Source organism: Papilio machaon, chromosome 3, assembly GCF_912999745.1.
Source record: "Papilio machaon chromosome 3, ilPapMach1.1, whole genome shotgun sequence".
Taxonomy (NCBI): Eukaryota; Metazoa; Arthropoda; class Insecta; order Lepidoptera; family Papilionidae; genus Papilio; species Papilio machaon.
In genome coordinates, this window is record NC_059988.1 from 1,176,924 (window position 1) to 1,199,916 (window position 22,993).

Genomic DNA, 22,993 nt, shown 5'->3' on the forward strand with positions numbered 1-22,993 from the left:
GTATTACAACTACTCTCTACGTTCTCTTTCAGGGTGTGCGAGGGAGAAACGAGACAGTACAATCTGAAAATTGCCTACGTAAGAAAGAGCCAACCATAGATATAGATGCACAGCTAGGTTTAAAGTGTTCAGTGTGCCTGGAACTCCGGTGAAAGTCGGTGCCACGCGATTTATCCCTTTTTATTTCGCACGCGGAACAAATCACCAGCCAAAATTGTTTGGAACATTTCATTTCGAAAATCGAACAGTGAGGTGTTTATAACAAAATTCAGTGTTTAGTTCATTAAATAATAGACTGGTTTTATGTGAAAATTGTGTTTAATGTGCTAGTGCGAGTCGCATATTTTTTATACGACTCAGTTGTTCGAGTCCGGAGGGAGCCGTTTACGAAATGTGAGTAATTTTGGCGATTTAATGGCCCTTTAGATAACGCATCGAAAGTTAACGCCTGGTTTAACGTCGGTGCTAACAATTTAATCAAAATTTACTATACCAGTTAACATATTGTGATAATTAAGTTATCAGTATACGTGATTCATGTTTTTTTATTTGACTATTAACTAAATTCATTGTTTACATTTTATACACCGATTTAAAAAATATTTTAGACTAGCTGTCGCCCACAACTCCGTCCGCGTGGAATTAAAAAGAAATTTAATAAGTAGCCTATGTGTTCTTGCAGACCATATTCTACAAGTCTGCCAAATTTCATAAAAATCCGTTGAGCCGTTCCGAAGATACCTTCAAACAAACATCCATCCATCCATCCAAACATTCGCATTTGTAATATTAGTATGAAGTATGATATGTGTATTGCCAATGAAGCTTAATTTCGACTTTCGATTGTTTCTTCGTTCAATGAATCTGTAAAAATAACTGTACATAAATTGCTTTAGGCGCCACATTAGGTAATGTTCCACGGATGAATAAAAATAGGTCAAATTTAAAATTTTCGCTTGCTGCACATACTTTTTATTTCGTTGTTTTATTTGAATACGTTTGTTCTTGTAAAAGTCTTTTTGTTTGTTATTTTCCAGAGGGTTTAACAAATAATTAAGATTATTGAATCTAATTGTTTCCGAGACCAAAATACCTGTACAAAACATATTGTTATCTTTGAGTCGAAGATAATGAGTGGGATGAAGTGGTTTATACAGGAATTGTGGTCTTAGAAACCAACGATAAGCTATGGTTAATTGCAATAAGAAATTATAAATCTATATATAGTATTATAACTTTAAACATAAAAAATCATCAAATTCCGTACACTATTAATGAGTTCTGATGTGAAATAAATAAAACATACATACCAATTGAGAACCTCATTTTAAAGTCAGTTAAAATAGCGTTGAATCACTTTATTTTTAGTAGGTCTGTGCCACTTATTCTATCAGAAAACTAGTTCGCTTAAGCTATGAATTTAAACGATGATATTATGCGATACTAAACGTACCGTAAGTGATGAACATGCAAAGATGTATTGACATGGAAGAAGATAGAAAAGTGTGTCAGCTTATACACTGGAAATATAAAGCTGTGCACACTTTTTCAATTCAGATATTTAACCGTTTCAGTGAAAATATACGTTCTAATACGATTTTACATTTCTATTTGAAAAAAAATGGAATATACATTTGAATATCTATACATTTATATGATAACTTCACTTTTATAAAGTACCGCAGTCATGCAATGATCGTTTACAAATGTGTGTAACCACTATCGGTATTAAGACGTAGACCTCTTACTAATAGCATCTTTAGTCTCGAAGTGTCTTGAAGTTTCTCAAAGTATCTCGAATAACACTACTATTATTGCATTCTATCTATGAAAATGTATTAGAATTTATACGACCCAAATCAAGAACTATAGTAACCAAAATTGTTAAAAGTTATGCTGTTATAATTAAACTTTAATAGCAAAGAAACCTATAGCAATAATTGCAAATCAAGAAAACTGATCGGCTTTCAATTAAGATAATCCGGGACAGAAGACAAATCGAATGGCACTCACTCTACAAAACAGGCCCGTCCGTTTAAGTTATATGACGTCACATTGAACATACATTCTTAATGCCCGATTGCCACCCTACTTAGTCTGGTATCAAGAAGAGCTTCAAATAGTCGAGACTTACAGCAGTGGTTAATGCCGATAAGAAATACGGAGAAAGCGAACGATTATAATGTTAGAACAATTCTTAGAAAGTAAATAATATATTTTACATAATTAGTAATATACCTTCCTTTTACATCAATTTATCAGTTAACTAGCTTTCGTTGGCAACTCTATTAGCGCAGAATAAAAAAAAAAGTTTATTAGTATTCTATGTGTTTTTCCAAATTATGTTCTATATCCATGATAAATTAAATCCAGATCCGTAGAACCGTTCTGTAGATTACTTCTAATAAATAAGCATCTATTCATCTAAACATTCGCATTTATAATATTAAACTACGTTTAACAATACCAGTTATTGCTAATCGAAGAATTTAAATTGCTTATCAATTCGTCTGGTTTACTATAATACAAAATATAAAGTTTTTTAGTTAATCTATCTATATTTATAAAAATGAATCCCTATATCCCTTGGTCACGCCATCACGCGTGAACGGCTGTACCAATTTCACTTTTTTTTGTTGTGTATGTTATTGTCAGGAAAAGGTTCTTGTGGCAGAAAAAATTTAGATGGATGGATGAATAAATGTATGGATAATGATGTTTGTTTGAAAGGCTTAATGGATCTTAATCTTATCTTAAATTTGGTATAGATACAAAACAGTCTGGAAGGACATATAGGCTACATATTATTTTTTTTTATTCCGCGCAGACGAAGTTGCGGGCGACAGTTAGTTAAAATACATTGTAATATTGTAAGAGGTGAAACACAGATTTTTTACGACGAGCATCGAATTATTGCCAGCAAACACAGTAGGCGCAAATTTACTTCCACCAAAGAAAACCCATATACCCATCTAAACATTCGCATTTATAATATTATTAAGATTAAGGTAAATTCAAAATCACTGTTGAACTATCTACTACGCATACGAATCTCTCAATCGACTAATTAGCAATTAATATTAGAGAAGGTTTTATGTAGTACTAATAGAGATCTGATGGATTCTAGTGTCGCGTTTTGTGGTGTTTAAAATTGCCTCAACTTCGACGGACTCGCCATTGTCCCATACTTCTGTTAGCGAAGGGTTAACAAAGGGTCGATCCGACCCAATTAGACGTTTCTCTTGTTACGACGAGAGGCGATGGGTTAAATTACGGATATATCTTCCTTGTTAGTGCGTATCACGTATCGAGTGGTAATCACATTTTTGCGGCGTCGCTTTGGTTTCCACTTTAATGACGGCCGTTGTTAAAACTGATGTGTGACGTTAATCGACCGCAATGTACTCGTATAGCATAGGAACGTTAAATTAACGAAGCTTAAAATTATTTGACATTTTATTTTATGAATACATTATTTAATTTTCATAACTACAATAACTTTACACTACATAACTCATGACAATAACCTAAAAGGGTAGGCAGAGACGAATCAATCAACCCTATTTCTATTAAGCTTTTTAAAGGTATGACTTAGTGACAGAGTGAATTTAATAAGGTATTTTAGGTGGTACTATCAACAAAGCACGTTTGTTATTTTCACAAAATCGCATTTTTTTTAAAAACGACAATCCGCATTGGTTTGCAAATTAAACGTTACCAAGATGATGTAAAGACGGATATTGAACTGTAAAAGCAAATGCACACAATATGAAAAAGTTGTCTGCAATGGTATGGATCGGAGCATTTTATTGTCACCATCAACACACGGTAAGGGCCTTTGGCATATTGCCAAGTCGTGTACAGCGGTTTTGTTATCTCTATAACCCGAACGTAATGGCACGTGGGACGTATATTGAATGCATACATACGGACTTCAATACTTAGATTTCTAGGTACCATATTTCATTACAATTTTCTACGATGAAGAATTTAGACAAAGTACATTTTTTATTTCAATTTAAAGATATATGTAAACTGGGTACTATGTCATAAATGTATTTTCATGAAGTAATACCACTCATACTTATAACATTAGCAATATTACTAATACTGCCTCTATGATAGAGTTTGGATGGATGAATGTTTATTTCTGTATGTTACCATAATAGAACAGTTTCACAGATCTATAAGAAATTTTTAACTAAGATATATTACAGTCTGGAATAACGCAAAAGCTAATCTTTGTACTCCGACAAATTCGAGATTGACAAATAAAAAATATATATAGTTCATATAAATTTTAAAGTCAGTAGTATTCTGTTGATGAGAGGAAAAGTAAATAATTAGCATAATTAAAACTTAAAAAGGTACAAATAAACTTTGCAGACTTCCAAAATAACGAAGTTCAAGATTGATATAATTTTATCGAAGTGTGTTCTGAAAATTCGATAATATCTCGGAATTACGTGTAATGGATTTTACGGGTCACGTGACGATATAACGCTTTCGTGAGTCACGTTTTTTAATACTCTCTACCTTTGCGCAGCTAGCGGGGAAGGTTGGGAATTGTTTGAAAACTATTTTATGAACACGAAACTGTATTAAACTTATAACGAAGCAGGTTGCTTTTGTTTTTTGTAACTTAACGTAAAAGTTGATTGTTTTTATGTTTAGATTATAAAAAAAAACTTTGTAAATTATTATTTAATACTTTACTCGTACTATACTAGTAAGGTATGAAGATAACTTTGTGTAAACTTGAGAACAGTTTATTCTTCAATTAAGCTTAGATTTAGACCGCACATCAGAGATATTCCCGACTCAACATTAATCAAAATAAAATATATATCTTACAGAATTTTAAAATAAAAATTTCAAAATGTCAAAATTTACGAAGAGGAAGAAAAAAATACTAATGTATAAACCCCATGTTTTATAATAAACTGCTCTTAAACTCTGTCTGTATGTCTCTATTTCATAAAATAATAACATTTATACATTACTAGCTGTCGCCCGCGACTACGTTCGCGCGCAGTTAAAAAAAAACGAAATGGGGGAGGGGTTATGAAAAATAGATGTTGGCCGATTCTCAGACCTACTGAATATGCTCACAAAATTTCATGAGAATCGGTCAAGCCGTTTCGGAGGAGTTCAAGTTCGAACCCCGTGACACGAGAATTTTATATATAAGATTAATATTAAGAAAATGATATTATTACGAACGAGTATTCATTTCGTCCAATTATTTCAAATTGTCCAGATTTCTTATGATAAAAAGGACAAAGGAATAAGACGAATGTAATCCAAACTTATTGGCTTCTCTCCAAGGCAGATATCAAATTCTCATCCCTTCATTACAATAAATAAAATCTCTCGGCAGACGATAATTTAGCAGATATTTTTTTATAAACGCTTGTTCTCTTTAACGAGATAATATTATGAATTTGAATTCAACTCGCATTGGCAATTTTTTCCTTAATGATATTTACAAAAGGTCATTATAAATACCTTATTATTATTCACAGAATTTAACAATTAGCAAAGAAATTAATTCAATGACTTCCTAACGAACTATGCTCTTTGTTTCACAACTTCTAGAAACTATTCCAACTGGTCAGTGTAAGCATTAATCCATGACAATATTATTATTATTTATTTATTTAAAATACAGTGTTAACCTTGGAAATACAACTATGTCCCACAAAATTATTGGAACGAAGTTCCTTATTGCGCGTTGTGAAAGGGGGCTAGACGGAAGAAATTCTTACGAAAAGTTGTCACGACACTTTTTGCTATAGTAAGTATGTTAACCACGAATGAGCGCTACTTCACCATGGCAACGACGTGACAATATATAACGAAAATTCATAGAAATAAAATGTACTTCTTGTGAAGACTTAAGTTTTTTATTCATATAATAAACATTGGTTCCTTCACTAATAGAAATAGAAAGGAACTTCGTTCCATCCGGGTGTCCCTTGACACCTCTCAAGTTTTTTTTTAAATAATTTTGTAAACTGTAGGATGAAAAATTATTTTTAAATTTAAATTGATATAAAATGAAAGTAAATAAGTTAAGTTAATTTAAATTAAAATAAATTTAAGGACAGTATAAAATAAATGAGTAATGAGAAAAGAAATATTATGGTAATGAATGTAATAAATATTTTTTGAGGTTTTTTTTTAATTTCCCTTCGTTACTTTCATCCGTAATAATAGTCGAACAGCGGGATGTGAGCCTACGACCCACATGATCAGATGTGATGATGTGCGTGCTCTAACCATTAGGCTATTGATGCTACATTATTATAAAAGATACGAGCACTCATTGTTTACTTAATGGATATCTCTGAAACACTATACTTGTTTGAAGAGAAAATGATATCACAACGTATCTTATGGTGTTTTTCTTTTATTATAAATAATATTTTTGTAGTGGGGATAATGCACTTCGCCTTTGTTGTACAATAAACTTTGTGAAGAAATACTTATATAGTGTATCACGTGATTTATTTCCTTATACCTGTTTCACACGAAGGCAGACATTGACGGAGAAAAGTACTGCTATTGTTTGAACGCTTAAATATTAAGGTTATTGGTAATCGTGTAATATGACTGAATGTAACAAATACTAAGAAATAAGCTAGTTCCCGCAAGCACAAAAAAAATCACCCGAACGTGCAATATTAAATTCCAACCAGACTTCTCTAGAAAAATACATGATCTTCAATATTTATAAAGCTTTCACAGAATATTTGTAAGATAATATAATTTCCATTTAATTTTCCAAATATTAAAAATATCCATCATTCGAGATTAACTCAATCAATTCATATTAAACAAACATTTCTGTAACATTTGAATATTAATATTAGATGCTCACTCTGAAGCTAAACAACTAATATGGAAATAATTAATTTAAATCCGTGAGTGAGTTTTATTTAGAATTGCATTATAATAATTGCTAATAGTGGTTTTGAAATTGTGATGTTTAGTTAGAGTGCATTTTCATAAGTCGTTAACGGGAAATGGTACGTGAGATTTTCTGTTCACGCATGCGAGAACCGTTTTCATTAGTCGTTAGGGCCTGAATGCATTGAGACATAGTCCTTACTTTTTCTTATCGTTCATTATACTCGTTAATTGTGTCTCCGCTCAATGCTTGCTTTACATCAACCAATCATTTTAATTAATCGTTAGCCCTTATACGGAGACTCCCTGCATACCGTAACGACCGAGTTTATCGACTAATGTCATTTCGTCCTAACAGTACTTTAATTGACAGCAGATAGATCGATTTGGAAGACAAAAAGCGGGTGCGCCGCAATCTCTTGAGTAGTAGGGACCTCCCATTCCTGAGGTTAATATGATTATCAGATTAATGACACCTTGGTAATCAAGATCGTTTCTAGCATTTAAGTAAGGGACGGTCATATTGGAATAAGACATACCAGAGAAGAAACGTTTACATAAAATCTTACTCGTAAAAGTTGGACAAACAATATGTTTGACTTATATGTCCTTCCTTTATTTTAACTTTGAAGTTTGATTTGAAATGGGCTTATTACAGTAAACAATAATGTATTAAAAGTTGTAATTTTTAATACTCAATACGTTAAACCGAAAGCTTATATGGCGCCAGATTTTTTTTATCTAAAATATATTAAAAAAAATGGTCGCTAAAATTTGGGTTAACTCAATAAAAGTGCGTTGACACCAAGATTGGCAAGGTTGCCAAATTTAAAATTTACAGTACGAACATAATTTATAAACACATCGGGATTTTGTAGGGGTTTTATTGCTTTTTGTGAGGAAAATAGGACGTACCCTTGGGCGATTAATTAATTTGTTGATTGTTTGACGGTCGTAGGATTTAATGGTAGCAATTTTGACAACACGAACCTTGTATTCAGTTACTTTTTGATACAGTTTTACCACTTGTTAAAATATACCATAAATTTGAGTTTTTTTTATCGTTAACGTTATAATATTTACCAAACCAAAAATCACTAAAGACGCATTTGCACGTACCACTTTGAGCCCTTATCTTAAAGTGACAAGTTACACTGTTACTTCTATATGCAAATCTAACAATACCAGTGGATTTCTATAAAGAGCAGTGGCGCGCGGCTAGTAGCTTTGTGCAAAACGTAACTAAACAACAAAACGAATCCTTCGCACCACAACCACATTGAAAAATGTTCTCGTGAAAAAGTTCAATTACTGCCACTCCGACGAAACTCACGTCCAAATTTCGTAACCGATGTGACAAAAGCAATAAAAAGCAAATGCTTCTTGAACAGAAAGAAAATGTTACATAAAACGAAACGAGTTGAAATCACATTTTTTTGTGTCGCTCCGTGCAGCTTCGCCTCAGCACTGACACTAGTGTTTCTTGACCTGTTTTGGGCGGCGTTACACTGCGGATTTCTTCGCTTGGCAGGCGTGAAAGGAAGTTCCCTGCCTTTGATATTAAAACTAAGTCTGTAGACAATGTAGAAATTCTAGACTTTTTGGCTAAGATTCAGGCGAAGAGCGAAACGACTGTTTTTTGTTCACATTAGTAAACGGTTATGAACGTTTTTTTCCGTTACTTGACCTATATTCATTTTCTAAACTTCTTGTGTTTATATAACGTGCGTATGTAACATCATCTGATTAACATAAAATCAATGACTTCAAAAACAGTACATATGTTTTGTACAAGTGATTTAGATGACGGCGGTGTGCCAGGACCTGCCTAAACCTTTGAATTACTCTGGGGATTGAATTGTGTGTGTTTCGACTATTTCATGGGCAATCACAATTTTACATATGGAGAGTTAACTCTTCTTACAATTTCATTCTTTCTGTGAATATCTTAATACTTGTCACTCTGAAAAGTAATAAAGCTATTTGTATAACTCACGAAAAGTAAAATTCAAAAAATGACACAGTTTTACATAATTTTTCATTTCATTGTTTTCCTATTTATTAATAATTCAGTTCAATGATTCATAACATGATTTTTGTGACAAAAAGAACAAAAGGAAAGGCCTTTAGGGAAAGATTACGGCTACTTGATTTTATATTTCATTCCTTTCATCTTTGATTTGATAACTTAACTTAGCTTTATCATAAAGACTAGTCTGTATTGAAGTTGAAATCGTTGTGCTGATAAATAAATAACTTTGTAAAATTATATTTTTACTCTTCTAATATTTTAATCATCTACTACAATAACACTATGCGCGAACTGCGCGTTTACCTAAATTGTTAATCCAAGCTGCGCTACGCGTGAAACTGAATTCCAAAAGAACCACATATAGAGGATAGATTTAAATTCGGTTTTCTAGAATAAAATAAAAGGTAGCGCTAATATTATATTTCATATTTAAATTCAAATATAACAAAAGAAATATCTGATTGTATGTTATAGCGTTTTTACTGTAACGTATTACACGCCAAAAGTCTTGGTTCGCAGCCATTTGCAAAGTTTCAAGGATTAGCGATTTCATTCCTCGCTCGTAGATGGAATTCCAATATTTGCAACACACGAGCAATCGGCTTTCGTGTTTGGATTTATGACATTACTAGCTTATTGCATGCCAACCTTCTTACTATCGTAGTACAGCGAAATGCAAATACAAATAAGATTAAAAAAATGTTCAATAAGCCAGAGTCAAAAAAAAGGTTTACAGTGAAAATAGAAAAAAGAAAGATAAAAAAAAAACAAAATACAAACTCTACCATTTTTTTAAGCTCGAAGGACCAAATGTGAATATTTAAAATACGTTAGTATTGTTCTTTGTGTATAATTTCGTTTATTTTGTGGCCATCAACCTTATTTTTACCAATAATTCTAAGTAAATATTAAAATTCTAGTTCATGAAGGAGATGTATACGTACGTACCAAAGGCCAAATTAATAAACCTAACCAAACGATAAATATTACCGCAAAATATAGGTATATTTATTTCTCCGCAACATTGCTATTTCTTAAGAAACATTTCTCCTTTAGGAATACCAGTTTCTTTTACCTATATTTCACTGTCACGCAACCCAGATATAACCTGTATACTTTGTATTTACTTTCATATAATATAAAGGTAAAATTATACTACGACTCAATACCCAGTACACTCAGTGTATACATCGAATGTCTCTGTATGAACACAAGTCTCTGATTGTAAAATTTATTGGGACCCTACAATTAATGTCTCGTCAACCGCCTTGTAAAAATCCTTACAAGTGTGAACGGCAAATAAATTAATTAATGACATTTTTGTCAGAATATATGTATGTCGTAATTTAGTATCTTGAAGATGTGTTCGCTTTGGCTACGGTTTGAAAACATTTATCGATACAAATAACTTCATTTAAATTCTGTTTCAAAATTAAACATATATTTTATTGAAAATTCAAACTAATTAAAAAAAAGATTCATTCCATCAACATTTTGTACAATCAATTTCAGGTTAAAATTGAACAAACAGGTCATAGTTTGAGTAATAGTCAATCAAAATGTCTCTGAGGTATGCTTCGATTATTTTCAATATAGTTGATTGAAGCTATTCATTACTGTACCGGACTTTATTTCCAATGTTAAATGGAACGTTCCAATTGGGAGGGATCGTAATGAATACAAAACAATATTTATAAAATTTCGCTCTATCAATCATCACACTTATAAGAAAAAATCTATTATCTTATTTCATTAAATGTGAAATGATTCTCAACTACAATTAATAACAAGGTTTTGAATGTTCTATTTCATTTAGAAGGAATTCTTACAAATATGAGTTCGTAATAACTCTACTGAAGCTATATATGAATGAGTCTAGTTCTGAAAATTATGGAAATAAAACAAATGAAGCTTTCAATTTTATAAAAATTAGTTTCAATAGCCTTAACCTAAAATATATTGATATTTTTTTCCGAAATTGTCTAAAGCATTTTATTCCGTCGACAATAATATTTGTTTATAAAATAACACAATTTTATATAAGTAATTTAATACGAATGCAAATAAATTACCATCTCATTGTATTTACATAAAAACGTAAAGTTCGTTTGTTATCTTTTCACAGGCATTGCATTGTCAGATGAATATTGAACGTCTGAATGTAAGGGTTGTTGACGTTCAATTTTCACCAATAATTAATTCGAACTGTGCGGTCGTATTTGTGGAAATTGTTGGACGGTTTTTAAGCTGAATGAAAAAAAACCTTTTCCGCATAACCAATTTTTTTTATATGTCTAAAAATGGCAGATGGAAATTACCAGTTCTGTTTCTTATGAAATAAAATATTATTTTAAATCATATACATTTTAACAGAAATAGTTAACATTATAAATCTTAAACTCACACAGCACATGAGATTTATGATAGTGGAAACATTCTGTTTTCATTTATCTATGCGTTGTTTTAATTTATTTATTTAAGAATTTAATTTGTTACAGAATTCTAACCAATATTTCTATTTAATATTTATAATTGAAACTGAAATAAATATATGTAATAACTAATTAAATTAATTAAAATAAAAATTCTTGTTCCAGATACACGATGGTTTCAAAAGAAAAAGAATGTAAAAGTAAAATTGGATAGTTGAAGAATTATATTTTAAAGCACTTGTTATGTGGCTAATAGAAAAATGAGAAATGGAACTACCAAGGTGATATTAAAAGATGGCCTTTCATAGATTGCCATTACATTTAAGCAACTCAATCAAATTATTATGGTTCACAATAAAAATATGGTTAGAGAAGTCATTTAAGTGGAATAATTTAGTGAAAAGTTTAAAGTGGAATTTGAAATTAGATTATAAAGATAAAGCAAAATTGTCTATACTTTTAGTGTTATTGTTTAGTGTTAACTCTAATGGAAATAGTTATAGTGGTGGTAGGAATTCGATGTTAAGGACAAGAGTGATAGGTACGAGATACGGAAAGTTACAGGGCGTGATACTGCCGATGGATCAACATAAATATTTGAAGCCTGTGGAAGCGTACCTCGGTGTTCCGTATGCTACGCCACCTACTGGTTCTAACAGGTATTTATATTTATAATTTAATTAATTAAATTAATAAAAGAAAAAAAAATGAAAGGCATATTGTGACATTATGTAATTTGGTATAAGGCATTGAGGGTAGGACTTTTTAATATGTGTTAAATTTTATTTTTTATTATTAGTGACATAGCAATGTATGTATATAATAATAATTGTATATCAAAATATGTACCGTAATATTTTATTTTAATTATTGCATATAATACATTACAGAACCTATACATTTTTTATTACACTTTTTATACACTTTTTATACAATTTTTATTACAATTTTTATATATTTTATGTAGAAGAAACTACATAAAATATATAAAAAGAAAACTATACTGAGACTAATATAAATAAGTATTTAGATTCGTTCTATTTTTAAATAAATAATTAATTAAATTGAACGCGACCTCATTAAAAAGTACACGCATCGACTACTTCCAATTAAATGTTATAATTATTAACAGTTCTGTGGTTTGCAGATTAGTTTATTGATTTATCTATTAATTCTAGTTATAATTACGTGTAAATTAATACTAATCTAATTACGGCCAACTCAGACTCCTTAATTAATCACTAAGGAAATCTTTAAGTGTAGATTTTTCATACAAAATCCAACCTAAGAGATCAAGTGAAAAGTTTGAGAGTGGTATCAACCCCAACTGTGTTAATGTTAAATTATTTTTTATCGCTTAACAATTTCTAATAATTATACGAATCTAAAAATTACTAGTTCTTTTCTGGAGAATAAAAATGAATATTATCAATAATTTTACATAATACAAATACTTTTAAATTAACACGTTTCTGTGAAAACGTTAGACACAAGATCATCAATATTCTTAGAACAAAAAACAAAACACGTTTCGAAGAATAAAACATACACGAAACAAATAAATATTGGAATTAATATGAAAGAGGATTATTTTCTGTTACGCTTATTTGAAGTAAGCCCAGACTAATACAATTCTTTTAGTATTAAATCCAATCTTTATCAGAATTATGATATTTTATTTAATATTAGATTTACTAAGATCATAATATAATTTATTACATTACAAATAAATATTATATTTAATAACGATACACGTGCACTCCTAGATACAAAATCTATTCAAATGGGATACATTTTATCGTCACTATTTCAAGTAAATTCCAGTCGCTACATATTTATTTATAATAAGGGCCACAAAAATTACTTTAACAGTGGTGGATCCTGCTATAACAATATATGTTGGGTGCACGAATGGGCTGGGTCGGTGAAATACCACGACTACACCGAAGAAAAACGTTAAATGGAAGCAATACTACGTTTAGTCTGATTTATGTTGTTACCGGATGTCTAATTTTAGTCCATGATCCCTTTCCATATAAGGAAATAATAGAAAGGGAGAGAGTGTTAGAAGATTTGAAGGTAGACAACGCATTTGCAATTAGCGGTTAATTCGCCATTTCGGTAAATCAGGTTGGCGCAAGCTCGTTTACCACCGTGTAATATTAAAAACACTACGTATGTGCCTTATAAAATTTAATATAAAATAAGTTGAGTAATGAATAAAGTGTAATGCCCTAATTATGTTGATGATGGTTGTTAAAACATACGTTATCAGCTGGTTACACAAATGCAAATGTGTGAAGCCGTTTCATTGGTATAGAAGTTACTTAAATATTATTTAATAAATATACTACATTACTCACCACTAACTGAATTATTAGAACCGACCAATCGTCCATGACCTATTTTTCTATATTTTGTTATTTTGCCATTTTCAGGTTAGCTGTGACTTTTTGTACCTTGTTGAACTCTTAAAATAATTAAATTTAACCTGTAGTTCCAGTTTTGGATTTTAAGAGATTAATTAACCTAATTAATTAATTAAAATTTGGTGTTTTAATATTTAATATAAAGGTTTGCTCCAACGCGAGCTCCAGCGCCGTGGGACGATGTGAAGACGGTGGATCAAATGGGGCCGGTTTGTCCGCAACGTTTGCCAGACATTTCAAACGAGACTCAAGCTCTGGAGAGAATGCCTAAAGGCAGGCTGGAATACTTAAGACGTCTTCTACCACGACTAAAGAATCAAAGCGAGGACTGCTTGTATATGAACATCTACACACCAGTTCAAGGTGAGATTTTATGTATTCAGATTTTCTTTACAATCTTATCTTAGTTGACTAAGTTTAATTCTGTACCATCACTGACTGAAATGTAATGGTACACTACGTTTTATAACCATAATATAGATATGGACGATGTAGTTTTGTACAACCTTTTACTTCGTTGCTTGCTATAATTGTTACATCCTCAATAAATACTTTACGAAGTATGGTCTTGCTGGAATCCAAAACATTGTTATTTTGCCTTTAGTTTTATCTTGAGAACAATGTAAAATAGGTTACGAAACTCTTTCTAAAGCAGTGATTGCGCTGCCTTCGCTCGTCGAGGAATGAATGAATACACGGTTAAAACAATACCGACTCTTATTTGCTTCCCTGCAGGCGGTCTGAGGCTTACGTCTCGCTTAGTAGCGAAACAATCATGATTCTTTGCATAAAGGTCTCGTTTGCAAAATTTTAAATCGTAATTTTGCGTGCCTACATTCTGTTATTGCTTATTCGTTTAATTATTTATTTTCCGTTGGGAATTTATTTCTAATTTTATTTGTATATTACCTAGAATGAAATAGAGCCTTCTTCGACTGTGTTTTGCATCGTAAAAACGTGCAAGTGCGCAGCTGTATTCGCCGAAACAGTGAAATTACGGCTGTCATCGATGGTGGACCCCTCCACGCACAGAAAAAGGAAATTACCCCTTCCTCGGCGTGCTCTCCTCCATCAAATCCCCTTCCCCATCCAATCCTTTTCTTAAAAGAAATAGGCCAAAACAAAAGCCTGCGACACGTACGTGACGAAACGTGGACGCAGACGTTTACTTCATTTTACGCCTTTCTTCTGTGCGGTCATGGTATTTCACTGATCGTGCCGGATTATTATTAAATAAACGTCCAATCCTTACATCTCATAGTCGGTACGCATGCTTTTCTAAAGACGCTTTAACCACCATTGAATACATATAGAAAAATTTCGATATCATTATAATATTTTCGAGCACATTTTAAATTCCAAAAATAACACTTACCAAGAATAGTTTCCATTTATGAGAATAATGAAATGTCTGACACACACCGCTGGGACAAGCGTCGCGCTCAGATACCAAAATTTTAATCATACCTTACAATGGACTCCCCTTCCCGGGAGATAATTCAACAAGGTGGCGGGAGGCAAACTTTATAATACACTTTTAGTTTTATTCTTACAAAATGTTTCGTAAATTAAATTGAAACCTTTTTTTGGTCATTTAAATAAAGGCGGCGTTGGTATTTTACAGAATAGTCGTCATTGTATCTTTCTGAGAAGGGTTGGTTACAGATATGTGAAGGTATCATGAATCCTCCATATCCATACATGAAGAAATGAATAATCCATACATGAAGGTATCATGAATCCATCCTTGAATAATACAATTTAATCTTAAGAATACGTAGCCTTGAATATTAAAATAATTCTATAGCTTTCGTATTTATTAATCGGAAATTATGTTTCGTATGTTGTTTGGATTATCCACAAGGAGCGTATCTGGAGCGTACCGAATCTCTCATGCGATACTATTCGCTTAAACAAAGGAAGAATGTTTCGCTCAAGCGGACGTTGTAGCAGCTCTATAAATAATAAAAATAAGTTCTCACGTTATTTCCCTATAGGGGTAACATAAAATGAAACTTGGATTCTCTAAAACTAATTTAAAATTATATGTTATTTCATAGTTTAAAATAAATCAAAGCAGAACTTTAAAAACCCTCATTGTCCTAGCGATGATGTCGCGACATTATAATAATAGCTGCTCGTCAACTTCCACAATACAAAAATAACTGCAGAACAATGATTTTTGTAATACGCAGACATAAAAATACCAGGATTATAGAAATTTCTTTGTTTACAGTGGGGCCAACACTTCAAGCGAAATTCCCGGTAGTGATCTTCATTCACGGAGAGTCGTTCGAATGGAACTCTGGCAATGTTTATGACGGAGCGGTCCTCGCCAGTTACGCTGGCCTAGTGGTTATCACTATAAACTACCGTCTCGGTATATTAGGTAAGATGCAATTAGCATAAGGTAAAATCCGAAAGGAAGTCCGAATATTAAGAAACAAGGACCAAGATAAGAAGAATATTAGGGAAACAGAAGAGAAGGAAGGGATTTAACACTATATTCATTAGATGTTATGTGCAATCGAAAATCTCCTACGTCGATATTCTCCAAGGTCATTGTGTCTCTGTCAATGTTGCTTATTTGTAATTATATTTATTATAGTGGTTGTACGTCAGCGTAATAATCACAGCTATTAAATACAAAAGTAATGCAATGTATGATAGAATAAATTACATGATATGCTTTATCGTCAGGTTTTTTAAATGCAAATCCAATACCGCACGTGAAGGCTCGGGTAGCAAACTACGGGCTTATGGATCAGATAGCGGCGTTGCATTGGGTTCAGCAAAATATAGCTCTATTTGGCGGCGACGCAGGCAACGTCACAATGCTGGGCCACGGCTCGGGCGCAGCGTGCATAAATTTTCTTATGATTTCACCTACTGTGATGCCGGGTGAGTTAAATTTTCGTTCAAAATTCTGATCCCGTACAGAACGTATATCTTTGTCGACATCGCTCTGTTGCATTATAATTTCTTTATTTGTTAACGTACAATATCTAGTTCTTCGTAAGACTTCTATGTAACTCTTCTAAAAATGTAACTTTAGATACGTATAATAAAGGTTTTTTGTGATTGATTTAGTATTAACTTTTATCAAATTTTCAGGTCTCTTTCATAGATCGATTCTTCTGTCCGGTTCAGCTCTGAGCTCCTGGGCATTAGTCGAAGATCCCGTTGGTTACTCTATACAACTTGCAAAACAGTCTAATTGCACTTTACCAGATGATATTGTTAAAGATCATGAACTTATTGTCGATTGTCTTCGTGAAGTACCTTTAAATGAACTGATGTCAGCTGAAATAAATACACCAAGTTATTTAACTGCTTTCGGTCCATCTGTAGACGGAGTGGTTGTCAAGACAGATTACGCAAAAGAATTGCTTACATTTTTTATACCAAATGATTTACAAGGCTTCACAAGTGTGTCAGGCGTCAACAATTTCAAAGCGGACAAACGAGCCGGGGATCGAATTTTCGGAATAAGGGGTGGTCAAAATAAATATGATCTACTATTTGGAGTAGTAACAAGTGAGGCACTCTGGAAATTTTCGGCTCAAGATATACAAAACGGTTTCGAGGGAGAGAGACGCGACAGGATAATAAGGTAAGATGAATGAATATTTATAAGGCGAATTGACATTTAATTTAGAGCGAAATGCCTTTTTCCTGTTTTCTTTTCACTTTGACATTTTTTATTTACAGCTTACTAAATGCGACTTTGGTGAATAAAATGTGACAATTTAAAACTGGCTTTTAAGACGTAAATTTTGTTTACTTTTATTTTCATTCAGAGTTCGTTTACCACATTATTTATTTTCGACTAAAAATAAACACCTCGGTATATTTTTACGCAAATTTCGTGCTCGTGGTCTTAATATTAAAGTCAGTTGGCTATTTGTTTCACTGTTAATGGAAGTGTCTTTGTTTCAGAACTTACGTAAGAAACGCCTACACATATCACTTAAGTGAAATATTCTTCACTATTGTTAATGAATACACAGACTGGGAAAGAACTGTCCAGGTATGTGACTGTGATTTCTTACAATTTCAACATGATTTAATCGGATCTTAAAAAAATATTTTTAAAGTCCTTAAATATTTTCCCCCATCAATGAATCTAAAAAAACCATTTGACCAACCATCAAACCATATCCAAAGATGTTACTAAACTCGCATTTTACAAAATAGCTTTGCAAAGTTCAAAGAATTTTTAATATGAACTTGTAACATGAACCATGGCAACATTATACGTGAAACAATAAAGTGAAACAAAATCCACAGAGTGAATAATATTTGTTTTCCAACAGCATCCAATAAACACAAGAGACGCCGCTGTGCTCGCGCTGTCTGACGCTCAATATGTCGCTCCCTTAGTACAAACTGGGGACTTTTTAAGCTCCACCGAATCCGGACCGAGCACATTCTTCTACGTCTTTGACTACCAGACAAAGGATGGGGATTATCCACAAGTATGTTTCGTATATAAATATGTTTTTGTTTGGAATAAATTTGTAATAATATATAGTACATCTATATTATTTAAAATTTGATCTTTCTGTTATCTGTATCAACAACATAATTCTAAAGTGTGGTTTTGTTCCATTGTTTAATTTTAAGGCCTGAAATATTTTCCTAAACTATGTGATTAAATTTTAAGTAATTGATTAAAGGAGATATTACACCAATCGCGAACTAATGAAATGGAAACTTAATCTGAAATGCAAGATACAAACACTAATAGTTACAACTTATTTTGATGAGTCATCTAGTTATGTTTATCTGTTACAATTTATAGCTATAGATAAAAGAATAAATTGCTATAACTTAAGTAATTCAGTACGTGACTTGCATTTAATTTGATGTTCAAAATTATAATGTCTATGAAAATTCCAGCGCATGGGCTCCGTGCACGGAGAGGAACTGCCCTATTTATTCGGCGCACCGCTAGTTGAAGGGCTCGGACACTTTCCAAAGGATTATACAAAATCTGAAGTAGCACTCTCAGAGGCTTTCATCTTGTACATTGCGAATTTCGCTAGAACTGGGTGAGTGTAGTTAAAGAAATAAAATTTTATTTTATCTCTTTCTAGCTTTTGGAGATTTAAGAAAGCAGTAATTTCGTAAAACTGATATGTTATGAAATTTAAGTGACTTGCTAATGCTGAAGTGAATACAAAAATAGGTTTATGTATTTTTTTAGGAAGATAATTAAATAAAAATCTTAGGTAGACTCCTAAAGAAATATAAAAATGAAGTTTGGAGATTTGGTAAAACTATTACTTTTATAATTTTTGGAATTTATAATCTTTGTGACTTATTCGTTATCAAATTACACTCTTAAGCTAGTAATTAAATTAAATAGTATTATTAAATAATAGTAATATTAAATTAAATTAAATCCACAAAGCAGGATAAACAAGTACTCGCACTAACAGTCGACTTCCCGTCGCGCCTCGCGCGGCACCGGAGCAGAATGGAAAATTATTGTTCCGAACGAAGTTTGTTATTACGGTTCACCTCCCTTACCTTTGAAATAAAACAAAGTTATTTGTTTCCACGTTGACAAGGCATCCGTGAATTGTCATAATTTTAGTTGGCGCAAACATGCAAACTAAGTCAAAATCTATTTTCATCACGACCTTTTCGCTGTCATTATTTTCGTTTCGTTTTATTCAAATATATAATATTAGTTTTATTAATTCAATTCAAGGAGTTTTAAGATTCAGTAAGGAGTTTTAAGTTTTCATTTCGTTCGACTTATTTAAGAACTAGATAGAACGAAAGACACTCAACGTTCTACAAAGAACTCTTTATGGTTTTGCACTTCAGGGCAAAATTCATAGAATTTATGAATTCTATGAATTTTGCCCTGAAGTGCAAATCTATCTATAAGATGTAGGTTCTCATTTAGGATTTTAGAACTATTTATTTCAATAAAGAGATGGAATTGAACAATATATAAATTTAGCAACAAAATTTTTTGAACAGAAATCCCAACGAGTTGCAGCGTCAGGAGTCCATTCTACCGATATCGAGGGAACGCAACAAGTTTAAGAGCATAGTGTGGGACGAATACGACACACTGCATCAGAAGTATTTAGAAATAGGTAAGGTATTATTCTATAAAAGAAATAACTAAGATTGAAATAGACTTTATACAGTTTTTCGTCAAATTATGAAATAAAACTACTTAAACAAAATATTAAATCATGTTAAAAATCGTCAACTATTATTGTGTTACAGTAAGAAATTTATTGCAGGTATGAAGCCACGAATGAAGAATCATTACCGCGCCCACCAGCTGTCCGTGTGGTTGCGACTGATTCCAGAAATTCATAGAGCGGGAATGAAAGACGTCGTCGCGAAACATAACCTGTTTCGCAACCACAACGACCCGGAGATGTACGACGGATTAGTGCGAGCGGATCCTTTGACGAGGCCCAATTACTACGACCCCACTCTAGAGCTTTATCGCAAGTCTTATAATGTCACCCTCGACGTGCCGTCAACTACAATGGACACTTACGTCACCACGTGTATAAGTGTGATGTCGGCTCGTCCGGGGTCCGCAGTCACGCAAAACCAAGCCCCTAACAGTTCTCAAGATGCGTCCAATATAGAAGTGGCAGGTTATACTGCTTATTCCACAGCTTTAAGCGTTACTATAGCTATCGGTTGTTCATTATTGATTTTAAACGTTTTAATTTTTGCTGGAGTATACTATCAAAGGGACAAAACAAGATTACAAGTGAAAGCGCTCCAACAGCAACAGAAAAGGAATCATAATTCGACTTTTGATAGTGTTTCATCAAAGCATCCTCATTATTTTGTTGGACATTCTCAGAGTTCCAGTACTATAGTCGATATAGATCATCAAGATAAGAACGCTATAATCGCATTGACGAATAGAGTCCCTCATTTCACGAATTCGAACTGTCCCAACGTTTGTCACACGGGTATGCAAATGACAAGTCTAGGACAGAAGAGTAGCCCACCAACGAATCGAGGACAGTGTACTACGCTACCTAGAAAAGTCGGCTTCAGTTATCAACAGAATCAGATCTGTAATCCCTCAAACTGTATGACTTTGCCGAAGAACGCAACTTTTATGAGTGCGACCAACTTACCAGACGTACAAGCCCAGACGGGACAAACGCAATCGCCAGGCAATGGATCTGTACTTCCATCCTCACCGCCTTCCCAACATTTTCCACAAAAATCGAGGGTCCCTCAAGCGGCCATGTCAGAAATGAATGTATGAGACATGGAAGATATTTACAATTATGTCTAAAAGTGAAACTAACAGGACTACACTAGTGCATGATTGTAAATATCAAAAAAAAAAAAGTGAAAGTGTAAATAGACGTTGAAACGCTCAGGTATATTCATTACATTATGTATTTATAGGTATTATATAATATATAATAATATAATTGCATTAATTGTACATAACGATAAATATAAGAAACCTATTGTAAATGGGTGCAACAACATTGCAGTGGCCAATTTAATCAAACTGTTATAAAAATTATTGTATGTAAAGCCTGAACTAATTAAAATACTTTTGATTAGTAATTAATAAAATAAATAACATACATCAATAGGATAACGTCATTGAAAATGGCAACATTGTAAATAATTTAGAATTTCAAAGACTGTATTGACATTTCATTTTTTGTTCACCACAAAAAAACTCAGCTTCTTAATTTGTTATTTTTAATATTGTCTTAATTTTGTTAAGATTCCTACAATGTTTAAAAGTGCTTTCTAGTTGAATTGAACTAAATAATACTTATTTGATTAACTTCTTAAGTGACTTACCTAAACGTAAAAACAGCTTCAATATTTGGGTTATTTTTTTGGTTGGGTTATGTTTTTTTTTTTTTTATTTTTTTTTTTTATAGGGACTTTGGTTCTTATGAACATGTCAGTTCCATATTTGTGTTGTTGTGTTTACGAGAACACCTCGCTTTTTATCGCGCGTTAAAAAAGCGTTCAAATAAAACAAATACATTTGATAAGCTATGAATAATCTAAAATCACACTTGGTCCGTTCGTCCAGCTGTCAAAATGCAACTTAATAAAGCGTCGCGTTTCAAAAGCGCTGCCTTATGAACAGATATACATATACGGAATTGCATTTGTTGTATTTGAAAGATTTTTTCACGCGCGATAAAAAAGCGCCCGTGCAAATGAGGTTACTGTATAATTTTGAATGTTAAAATAAAAACTATAAGTTGGATCAAAAATATTCCATTGCCTTTTTATGTATTGACATTAAATATAAAAAAAAACATATTCTGATGGTTTGTATTGTGGACTTTTATCTAACCGTTACTATGAATCTTATGATGGGTATCAAGATTTGAACGTAAAACAAAATAAAATTCATTTAAAATAAATGTTATGTTGTTTTATTTTATAGTTTTTTAAACAAGCATGGTTTTGTATGTATGTCCGTTCTGGAATAAGTCAGATTCCAGGAATACCTTAAATAAAATTCGACTTATTAAATTTATTTGGAGATGTTGCACAGAGTATTGTTTACAGAAATATTTCATTAATAATTAATTCTGTGAAATGGGCAGCGTTATTTCAGTGAAATCTAAAAAAAAAAAACATTTTAATGACATTTTGTTAAAAGGCACGTCCTCGGCCTTTTAAAAGCTCTAAGAGCTTTCAGACTGTAACGTAGCTCAATGTTTTCTTTATAAATGTACTTTACTTTTCAAGTTAGACAGCCTTTTTCCAGAAGCATTTTCATTTGTCACTCATTTTGTTGTTACAAGTATTGATTCGGCGCTATACAAATTCCTCTTAGGCTATATAATTAAAAAGTTATAGTGTTAAGAGCAATATTAGAATTTACCTGGACAGTTAATACTTTAAAAACTTTTAAGTTTGCACTTGATCAAATTTTATTTCTAGATTTATGTCTTTCAATGCTTTTTTGCAATCTTTGGAGAAAAAATATTCAGAGAGTCAAAACAACATAACATTCTATCGTACAGCCCTCAAAATGTATTTGCGATTTTGCTAGTCGTTATTATCAATTAACAAAATACTACACTGTTAGCGTTTATTTCATTACACGATAAAAAATAAAGCTTTTTTTGCTGTTGCTAAAGGGAACCTGGAGGCATTACGTGTGAATTTGGATGTTAAATTCAGAAGCTCGT

General features: G+C 32.2%; 1 protein-coding gene across 1 annotated transcript; it reads left to right on the forward strand.

Annotated features, from left to right (window-relative positions):
* The first annotated feature begins 171 nt into the window (after positions 1-171).
* LOC106708403 (neuroligin-4, Y-linked) lies at positions 172-21,188 on the forward strand. The gene is made up of 11 exons (XM_014499898.2): positions 172-393; positions 11,542-12,035; positions 13,951-14,168; positions 16,042-16,194; positions 16,506-16,706; positions 16,920-17,418; positions 17,745-17,835; positions 18,122-18,283; positions 18,708-18,859; positions 19,803-19,921; positions 20,075-21,188. Exons 2-11 carry the CDS (start codon positions 11,671-11,673, stop codon positions 21,073-21,075), a joined length of 2,961 nt encoding a protein of 986 aa, XP_014355384.2. The 5' UTR covers positions 172-393; positions 11,542-11,670; the 3' UTR covers positions 21,076-21,188.
* Positions 21,189-22,993: the final 1,805 nt, after the last annotated feature.